General features: G+C 35.9%; 2 protein-coding genes across 2 annotated transcripts; both read left to right on the top strand.

The window, feature by feature from the left end:
- Window positions 1-4,130: 4,130 nt before the first annotated feature.
- LOC127665962 (keratin-associated protein 20-2-like) lies at window positions 4,131-4,274 on the top strand. The gene has a single exon (XM_052158594.1). It carries the CDS (start codon window positions 4,131-4,133, stop codon window positions 4,272-4,274), a length of 144 nt encoding a protein of 47 aa, XP_052014554.1.
- A 4,034-nt stretch (window positions 4,275-8,308) lies between these two features.
- Window positions 8,309-8,476, top strand: LOC127665949 (keratin-associated protein 20-2-like). Its single transcript, XM_052158582.1, has one exon. The coding sequence runs from the start codon at window positions 8,309-8,311 to the stop codon at window positions 8,474-8,476; it is 168 nt and encodes a 55-aa protein (XP_052014542.1).
- The last annotated feature ends 2,917 nt before the right edge of the window (window positions 8,477-11,393 follow it).

Here is an 11,393-nt window from a genome sequence, read left to right as displayed (position 1 = left end):
ACAAAATAATTCCTGTCGGTGCTTTTGTCTTCATAACTTTTGAGGTGGTGTTTGTGGTAAAGTGTGAGGGGAGTAGAAGAGAGGACAATATTCAAGAAAATGGACAGGAAAAGAAAAAGGAAGGGGAATGAGGAAAAGGACAGGAAGTAGGAGAGAAATAAATACTTCTTTTCAGCATTCAGCTAAAGATGGATATTTTGCTGTATTTAAAATAAGACCATTATAAGCAATGTGACAATAAACCTAGTAGTGTACATATTTCTTTAAGATTCAGTGATTTTCATCACATTGTATTGGAAGCAGTGTGAATTCTAGGTAATCTGTCACTTTCCTATGTGTTTGGAAACATGCCACATACTATTTTTCTCATAACTACACCAAGTTACATTTCCATCAACAATAGGGAAGGGCGCCCTCTTCTCTATGTGCTTTGTAACATTAATTTTTCTTCTCTCCAATATTAGTTATCTAACAGTTGTGGGCTAAAATGTCATCTTGTTTTTGATTTGCCTCTCAGAGATATTAGTGAGGTAGAACATCATTTTGTCTATTTGTTCATCTGTATCTATTCCTTTGATTGATACCTGTTCTAAATCTCAGCTTGTTTAAGCATTCATTTATATTCCTTTGGCTGCTTAGCTTAGCTATGTATATCATTCCCAACCTATATTTCTGCATTAATCCCATTTCTGATATACTTGTGTGGAGTATCTTTTTATACAGTGGCTTTGTTATTCAGAACTTTCTTAGCTGGATCTCTGAAAAGTTTTCTATTTCACTGCTTTTTTATTATTTTGTTTGTATCTCTGACATCATGTGTGTGTGTATGTGTGTGTGTGTGTGTGTTGCATGTGTCCATGTATATGTGTGTATGTGCAGGATCATGTGTTTGTGTGTCCTTCTGGGAGGATTTTGTTTGGGGCCTTCTGCCTTTCTCATTTGCTCTCCAGCTTACATATTGAGCTTACATAGAAACATGCAAGATGGTATCTGGAATTCTTGTTAGGCTGGCTATCCATCTGATTCCACTTAATATGCCAGGTTTAATGGTAGACTACCACACTCTACTAGCCTTTAAGATGTCTGCTTTGGGTATCATGATATTATCTCATAGATGTTGGTCAATTTATTTATTTCTCCTTGATCCCACTCCACACTACCTTCCCCAACACCTCCTCTACTTTCTTCTCTCATTCATAATATTACTTTCTTGTATATCTATTTATGACTTCTGCTGGTGCCTTTTAGTTTAATGAGGTATTGTGCAAACACACACACTCACACACACACACAATTCAAATGTTGGTTCTATATAACCTAAGCCTTGAAGCATTTGTCTTCCTTTTAAGCATTTCTTCAAAAAATGTTTTAAATGTAAAATTTCTATATTAGGTGAAAATTAATTACAATGAATTTTAGATATATTCATCTCAATTCTTCTCCCTTATTAGTAATTCGGTCCATGTTCTATTTCTCTGAAGATGTATCATGACCACACTTTGAAAAAGAAAATATTTAATTGCAACTTGTCTATAGTTTCAGAGGTGTAGTCCTATTTTATTATGAGGGGAAGGACAATGGCATGCAGGCAGACATAGTGATGAAGAAGTAGCAGAGAGTTCTAAATTTGAAACTTCAGGGGGAGACTCTGGGTTCTGCATGGTTTATTGAAACTTCAAAGGCAACACAATTAATCCAAAAATCTTAAATTTAGCCTCAGGTAGATTTTCAGAAAAAGAAGTCACATGGTTTCCCAAAATAAAATGAGAATGATCTCTATTCATTTAATTATATTCTTCTCCTCTAAAATATCTTTAACTAGGTGGTCATAATCCACATTGGTATTGGCACCACTATTTTCCACACCCCTACTAAGGTAGCCTAATAAGAGACTCTTAAAGCAGTCACCTGTTTACCTAATCCAAAGTCTATATTCTATGAACAAGCACTAAGGTTAGGCCTGCCACATTAATACAAAATTCCTGATACCATCTTGTTTGAGGGAGGGGTGTATGTATTCCATGACCATAAGACAACCAAGAAGAACAGCAGGAGCAGTGCAGTGGAGCATGCCCATGCATAGAAGAGAAGCAGCAGCTGCATGTGCTGCAGAAGGCAGACTGAAGAAGGGGCCCAGGTGTTTGGAGGAGCTGAGAAGATTAAAGGTGGATTCTTGACATTGTGCAGTGCATTATTTACAGCATTGGTATCTTATTTTGCTTTTTCTTATTGTGACTATGAACTGGTTCTTACCAATTCAAGTAAGAATGTATTCAGTTTAATTTAATTCTTACAGTCACCCACAGATGATGTATTATAAACTTTTCAAAGACATTCTGGATTTTTTAAAAGATTTTATATATTAGAGGTACTGAACTTTTAATGTGTTTGAATCTGAAAAAGCTGAAAACTTTAAAATTATTTGGGTTTTTTTTTGTAAGGTCTTTGGGATAAATATGCAAGGAGAGTTTGTGATTTGACAGGCATGTGTTTGACTGTCAGGTCGACATGGGTAAATTATACACACAATTTGACACGAACACAAGTCCTATGATAGGAGTGAACAACCTCAGTTCACTTAACAATGTGACTCCATAAAATAAGGAATTAGACAAACCTGTAGGGCATTTGATTAATTAGTTTTTGATGAGGGAGGGGCGTGGCCCATTCAGAGTAGCGCCACTTGTGGTCCTGGATGCTATAAGAAGTCAGGTTGAGCAACCCATGATGAGCAGGCCTGAAAGGATTACCCACCATGGCTCTGCATCAGCTCCTGACTCCAGGATCCTGCCCTGTTTGATTTCCTGTCTTGACATTCTTCAATGATGAACAGTGATGGGGAAGTTTAAGCCAAATAAACCTTAACCTCTTCAACATGCTTTTGGTCATGGCATTTTTCCATAGCAATGAGGACTCTTAAGACACCATCTCTCATCCCAGCCAACATTAAGATTACTATTTGTTGTCTAATTCCCGTAAGTCTAATTAGTGGTGTCCAGCTCCTTTTCTACTAATTGGAGAATGATCTAGTATGTAGTTTGCCAACCAGGGGTGGCATCATTAACAAAGCCTCAACTTTAAACATATATAAAATTCTAAAGATACCTTACCAGTGGTCCACCTTCTTCCATTTGTCTCATTTTGTTTAACAAAATGATCCATAACATCCACTTTTTTGAAGAAAATAATTTGAAGAAAATCTAGGATATGGAATAACACATCCTGTTGATAGAATTACATGAAAACATGTGAGTGTGTTTGATGAATCAATGTATAGATTTTTATGCAATTTCCATAAAAATTCACATTTTTGTTCTTAACAGAACTAGATAGCACAATACTAATAATCATATGAATGCAGAAGGTGACTCTAAGAGCAAAAAACAACAGTGACCAGACAGAAAGATGCTAGATCTACCAAAGACTCTGATCTCAAAATACACCACAGAATCAAAGTAACAAAAACTGAAAAATAATCACAAAAGCAGGCATATGAATGAAAAATTGAAGACCATATCTCAAAATGGAAAGATTTACTATGATCACAGATTGGCAGAATGAAAATACAAGAGTAAAATTAAATCACAAATTATGTGTATATATATGATAAGGGTCATCAACTTACTAACAAAATAACCAATGTACAGATCACTTTTCATCAGAAATACTTTGAAAATACATATTTATTTTACAATATCAAAGCAAAATGAGAAAAATAAAAAGACATTTTCAGTATGGAGCACTAAAAAACAAGCAGACATAAAGAGGAGAGAGAGATTTCAATGATTTACATTGTGGCACAGGAGAGATTCATGAGTATTAAATAAACAAAATACAGAATGAGGCATTGTCTTGAAACTAGATCCAGGTTTCTATGTTACAGCTTCATGATCTGACCTTGGGATTCTAACATATGAGCACAATTATCTCAGTTATGCAGCAATGTTTGACCAGTCAACTATGGCAAACCAATGTTTTCTGAAGCACAGTAGAAGTATGTGTGATGTCACAATGCCTGTGGCTTTTGTTACTGAACATCCAGGTGTATAAAAGGCCCTCTGGAGTTGGTAACTTCCAGACTCCAGAAACCTACTACTTAATCTTCCTCTCTACACTCCACTCCTGACACCATGTGTTACTATGGCAGCTACTATGGAGGCCTGGGCTATGGCTATGGAAGCCTGGGCTACGGCTATGGCTGTGGCTATGGATGTGGTTATGGCTGCTGCCGCCCACTCTGTTGTAGAAGATACTGGTCTTATGGCTTCTACTGAGGACATTTTGCAGAAAGGATTCCATGTGGTTTTAGACCAGAAACTCAATCGTGTCTTCAAAAATTCTAACTTTAGCACAAAATATATAAAATATATTTGAAGTACAACATTGTCAACTAATTCCTCCTCTGAATGTGGACCTTGATGATGTTTTAGGTTATCTTCATCATACTCTGTAAAATGATTATTAATTTAACTCTCAATCTATATTTTAAAAATGTATATCATCATATAACTAAATGAATAAACTCTACAAAATAATTTCTGTCTGTTCTGTGCTTTTGTATCCGAATAGTTACACATGTGGAAGTAATTATGGGAATGCGTGAGGGGAATAAAAGACAGGAATATATTTGAGGAGACAGACATGGAGAAGTAAAAGGGAGGGAAATAAGGAAGGGGAGAGAAAGTTAGAGAAGGAAGCAATTCTTGTCAGTGTTCAAATACAGATGTTCATTTTCTTAATTTATAACTTGATTATTATAAAGAATGTAACAAGATACTTGGTATGCTACCTATTTCTTTAAGATTTAGTGATTTTCATCTCATTGTATAAGAAGCAGTGTGAATTCTAGATGATCTGTCACTTCCCTGTGTGTTTGGAAACAGGCCACATGCTATTTTTCTCATAGCTACACCAAGTTACATTTCCATCAACAATACAGAAGGGTGCTCTCTTCTCCACATACTCTGTAACATTGATCTTTCTTCTTGCCAATATTAATTATCTAACAGTTATGGGCTGAAATAGCATCTTTTTTTTTGATTTTCATTTCAGAGATATTAGTAAATGAGAACATGACTGTGTCCTTTTCTCCATCTGTATCTATTCATTCAAAAAACACCTGTTCTAAATCTCAGCTTATTTTTTCCATTTATATTCTTTTGGCTGGCTAGATTAGCTATGTATATCACTCCCAACCTATATTTCTGCATTAATCCCATTTCTGATATACTCATTTTTCTTCATTTGTGTGGAGCATCTTTTCATAAAGTAGCTTTGTTATTCAAAACTTTCTTAGCTGGATCTCTGAAAAGTTTTCTATTTCAATGTTTTTTATTCTTTTGTTTATATTTCTGACATCATGTGTGTGTGTGTGTGTGAGTCGCATGTGTCCATGGGTATGTGTATGTGTACAGGATCATGTATTAATGTGTCCTTGTTTAAGAGTTTCATTTTTGGACTTCTACCTTTCTCATTTGCTCTCCAGCTTACATATTGAGGTAGAAGCATGCAAGATGGTATCTGGAATTCGTGTTAGTTTGGCTATCCATCTGATTCCATTTAATCCGCCAGGTTTAATGGTGGCATGACACACTCAACTAGTCTTTAAGACCTCTGCTTTGGGTAACCTGATAATATCTCATAGACATTGGTCCCTTTATTTAATTCTTCTTCATCCCTCTGCACACTACCTTCCCCAACCCTTCCTAGACTTTCATCTCTCATGCATAAAAAAGAAAACACTTAATTGCAATTTGAGTGCAGTTTCAGAGGTATCTTATCATGAGGGGGAACCATGAAGACACACAGGCAGACATAGTGACGGAGAACTAGAAGAGTTCTAAGTCTGAAACTGCAGGCAGCAAAAGGGCAAATCTGGGTTTTGCATGGTCTATTGAAACTTCAAAGCCAAAACCATTAATCCAAACATCTTAAATTTAGCCTCAGGTAGACTTTCAGTAATAGAAGTCACATTGTTTGCCAAAATAACATTAGAATGATCTCTATTCATTTCATTATATTCTTCTCTGAAATATCTTGAACTTAGTGGTCATAATCCACATTGGTACTGGCATAACTATCTTCCACACTCCTACTAAGGTGGCCTAATAAAGGACTCTTAAAACAGCCACCTGTTTTCCCAATCCAAAGTCTTTATTCTGTGAACAAGCACCAAGGTTAGGCCTGCCATATTAATACCCAATGCCTGATGCCATCTTGTTTTGGGGGGCAGGATGTGGATTCCATGACCATGAGACAACCAAGAGGAGCAGCAGGAGCAGTGCAGTGGAGCATGGCCATGCATAGAAGACAAGCAGCAGCTGTGTGTGCTGCAGAGGGCAGAGTGAAGAAGGGACCCAGGTGTTTAGAGAACTGAGATTAAAGGTGGATTCTAGACATTATTTACAGCATTGGTATCTTATTTTGCTTTTTCTTATTGTGACTATGCCCTGGCTCTTACCAATTCAAGTAAGAATGTATTCAGTTTAATTTAATTCTTACAGTAACCCACTGTTGACATATTTTAAACTTTTCAAAGAGATTCTGGGTTTTTTTAAAAAAATGTATATATTAGAGGTACTGAACATTTAATGTGCTTGAATCTGTAAAAGCAATGAAAATTTTAAATTTGTGTTTCTTTGTGAGGTCTTGAAGATAAATATGCAAGGAGAGTTTGTGGTTTGACAGACATGTGTTTGTCAGGCTGACATGGGTCAATTATCCTGGAGAGTTTGCATCAATTTGACACAAACTCAAGTCCTATGATAGGAGTGAACAACCTCAGCTCACTTAACAATGTGACTCCATAAAATAGGGAAGTAGGCAAGTAGGGCATTTTATTAATTGATTTTTGATGAGGGAGGGATGTGGCCAATTCAGAGTAGTGCCACTTGTGGTCCTGGATGCTGTAAGAAAGAAGTCAGGTTGAGCAACCCATGATGAGCAAACCTATAAGAAGTACCCACCAAGGCTCTGCATCAGCTCCTGCCTCCAGGAGCCTGCCATCCTTTAATGATGAACAGTGATGGGGAAGTTTAAGTCAAATAAACCTTTTCCTCCTCAACTTGTTTTTGTTCATGGCATTTTACCATAGCAATGAGGACTTGAGACTTCATCTCTCTTCCCAACCAACTTTAAGATTATTATTTGTTGTCTAATTTGCCTCAATCTGATTTGTGCTATCCAGCTGTTTTCTGCTAATTGGAGAATAATCTAGCATGTGGTCAGTCTAATACAGGTGACATCGTTAACAAAGCATGATGTTTAAACATGTATAAAATACTAAATGTACATCATCTACTAGCGGTCCAACTTCTTCCATTTGCCTCATATTATTTAACATAATCATCAGTAACATCCATTTTTTGAAGAAAGTAATCTGAAGAAAAATCTAAGATATGGAATGACATATCCTGTTTATAGAATGGTAGAATTACTAACATGAAAATGAGTGTGTTTGATAAACCAATGTACAGATTTCGTGCAATTTCAATAAAAATTCCAATTTTTGTTCTGAAAAGATCTAGACAGGGCAATACTAATGATGATGAGGACACACAAGGCGAATCTAAGAGCAAAAACAACACTAAGCAGAAAGGATGATGCTAGATCTACCAAAGAATATGATCTCAAATTATACCACAGACTCAAAGTAATAAAAACTGAAAAATAATGGCAAAAACAAGCATACAAATGAAAAATTAAAGAACATATCTCAAGATGGAAGGATCTAGTATGCTCATCAGAATTAACATGTGAGAGTAAAAACAAATGACAAATTATGCTTATGTATATAATAAGGATCATCAGCTTACCCACAATATAACCGATCTGTAGATCATTTTCATCAAAAAATACATTGAAAATACATATTTATTTTACAATAACAAAGCAAAGTAAGGAAAACAAAAAGATATTTTCAATATGGAATACTACAAAACAGACAGAGGAGAAAGATTTCAATGATTTACATTGTGGCACAGGAGAGATTCATAAGTATTAATTGAACTAAATACAGAATGAAGCATTGTCTTGAAACTAGATCCAGATTTTCATGTTAAAGCCTCAAAGTCTGACCTTGGGATCCTAACATATAAGCACAATTATCTCAGTTATGCAGCATTGTTTGGCCAGTAAACTGTGACACCCAATGTATTCTGAAGCACGGTAGAGACATGTGTGATGTCATAATGCCTGTGGCTTTTGTCACTGAACATCCACTTGTATAAAAGGCCCTCAGGAGATGGTGACATACAGACTCCAGAAACCTACTACTTAATCTTCCTTTCTACACTCCACTCCTGACACCATGTGTTACTACGGCAGCTACTATGGAGGCCTGGGCTATGGCTATGGTGGCCTAGGCTATGGCTATGGCTGTGGCTGTGACTGTGGCTGTGGTGGCTATGGTGGCTATGGTTATGGCTGCTGTCGCCCACTGTGCTGTAGAAGATACTGGTCTTGTGGCTTCTACTGAGGACATTAGTAAGACATCCAGGCTATCTAATCATAAGTGCTTCCAAGTGGTTTTAGACCAGGAACTTAAAAAATGTCTTCAATAATTCTAACTTTAGGACCAACTATGTAAAATATAATTGAAGTACAACATAGTAATCCAATTCCCCCTCTGAATATGGACTAGGATAATGTCTTGTGTTATCTTCATCATACTTTGTAAAATGATTATAAATTTAACTCTCAACCTGTAATTTAAAAGGGTGTATCATCAAATAACTAAATAAATAAACTCTACAAAATAATTTCTGTATGTTCTGTGCTTTTGTATATGTGTGGAGGTAGTTGTGGGAATGTGTGAGAGGAGTAAAAGACAGGAAGATATTTGAGGAGACAGACATGGAGAAGTAAAAGGGAGGGAAATAAGGAAGGGGAGAGAAAGTTAGAGAAAGAAGCAATTCTTGTCAGTGCTCAAATACAGATGTTCATTTTCTTGTATTTAAGACTTGAAGATTAAGACTGTAACAATAAACTTGGTAGGATACCTATTTCTCTATTATTCAGTGATTTTCATCTCATTGTATTGGAAGCAGTGTGAATTCTAGATGATCTGTCACTTCCCTGTGTGTTTGGAAACATGCCACATGCTATTTTTCACATTACTACACTAAGTTACATTTCCATCAACATTTCTTCTCTACATGCTCTGTAACATTGATCTTTCTTCTCTCCAATATTAATTAACAGTCATTGGCTGAAATAGCATCTTGTTTTTTATTTGTATCTCAGAGATATTAGTGAAGTAGAACATCATTTTGTGTACTTATTCATCTGTATCTATTCCTTTGAAAAACACCTGTTCTAAATCTCAGCTTAGTTTAGCGTCCATTTATATTCTTTTGGCTGGCTAGGTTAGCTATGTATATCACTCCCAACTTATATTTGTGCATTAATCCCCTTTCTGATATACTCATTTTCTTCATTTGTGTGGAGCATCTTTTTATATAGTGGTTTGTTCAGAACTAACTTAGCTGGATCTCTGAAAAGTTTTCTATTTCAATATTTTTATTCTTTTGTTTTTTCTGACTGCATGTGTGTGTGTTGCATGTATTCATGTGTATGTGTATGTGTGCAGGATCATGCGTTAGTGTGTCCTTGTGTGAGGATTTCACTTGGGGGCTTCTACCTTTCTCATTTGCTCTCCACCCTACATATTGATGTAGAATCATGTAAACTGCTATCTGGAATTCTTAATAGTTTGTTATCCATCTGATTCCATTTAATCTGCCAGGTTTAATGTTGGGATGATAAACTCAACTAGTATTTAAGATGTCTGTTTTGGGTGTTGTGATATTATTTCATAGACGTAGTTTATTTTATTTAATTCTTCTTCATCTTTCTCCACACTACCTTCCCCAATGTCTCCTCTTTAAAAATCGCTCATGCATAATATTATTTTAATGTTTATCCATTCCATTTATAACCTCTCCTTGTGCCTTTTAGTTTCATGAGATGTCATACAAACACACGTAGCACACACATAGCATGCACACACACACACACACACACACAATTCAAATGTTGACTCTCTATATGGCCTAATCCTTGAAGCATTTGTCCTTCTTATATTTCTATAAATCTATTTTAAATGCAAAAATTCTGTGTTAAGTAAAAATTAATTTTAATGAATTTTGGATACATTCATATCAACCCCTCCCTTTATCATATATCTCAGTCAATATTCTATTGGTGTGAAGATGTATGTTTCTTACACATCCTAAAAATAAATCATTTAATTGGAACCTGTGTGTAGTTTCAGAAGTAGAGTCTTCTATCTATATAAGGGGAAGCATGATGGCATGAGGTGGACATAGTGATGAAGAAATAGCTCGGAGTTCTAAATCTGTAACTGCAGACAGCAGGAGAAGGAAAACTTTAGAAATGTCATGCTCTATTGAAACTTAAACGCTAACACCAGTAATCCAAAAGTCTTAAATTTAGCCTCAGGTACAGGCAAAAAGCAGCCACATTGTTTGCCAAAATGCCACAAGAATTGTTTCAAGGTCATGTAATTATATTCTTCTCCTCTGAAATATCTTGAACCGGGCAGCATAATTCACATTACTCTTGGCACGATTATCTTCCACATTCCTCCTAAGACATCCTAATAAGGGACTCTTAAAGCAGTCACCTTTTTTTCCAATCCAAAGTCTATATTCTGTGAACCAACACCATGGTTATGCCTGTTGCAGTAATAGTATCAATATCAAATGTTGGGGGAAGGGATTGGGTTCCATTACCATGGGACAACCAAGAAGAGTAGCAGCAGCAGTGCAGTTCACCCTGTCCTTCTGGAGAAGACAAGCTGTATGGGCTGCATAGGGACGAGAAGAGAAGTGACCCAGGGGTTTAGAGGAGTCAAGAAGATTGAATGTGAATATTAGGCATTATACACGGTGTTATTTACACTAGTGGTAGATTGTTTTGCTTTTATCTGATTGTGACTATGCCCTGGTTCTTCCCAATTCAAGTAAGAATGTATTCAGTTTTATTTAAGTCTTACAGCAGCCCACAGTTGACACATCTTAAACTTTTAAAAGAGATTCTGGATTTTTGGAAAAAAAAAAGATTGCATATATTAGAGGTACTGAACTTTTAATGTGTTTGAACCTGTAAAAACACAGAGAACTTTAAGGTTATTGCATTTTTGGTGAGATCTTGGTGATAAATTCATAACAAGAGTTTGTGTTTAATAGGCCTGAGTTTGTCAGGTTGAAATGGATCAATTATTCTAAAGAGTTGGTATCAATTTGACACAAACTAAAGTCCTATGATAAGAGTGAACCATTTCAGCACAGTTAAGAAAGTAACTTCCATGGGGAAATATTTTTGTGTGAAGAAAATAATTTGAAGAAAAAACTAGGATTTGGAATGACACA

The sequence above is a fragment of the Apodemus sylvaticus genome, chromosome 15 (assembly GCF_947179515.1).
Source record: "Apodemus sylvaticus chromosome 15, mApoSyl1.1, whole genome shotgun sequence".
Lineage (NCBI taxonomy): Eukaryota > Metazoa > Chordata > Mammalia > Rodentia > Muridae > Apodemus > Apodemus sylvaticus.
This window is presented reverse-complemented; position numbering and strand designations above follow the sequence as displayed.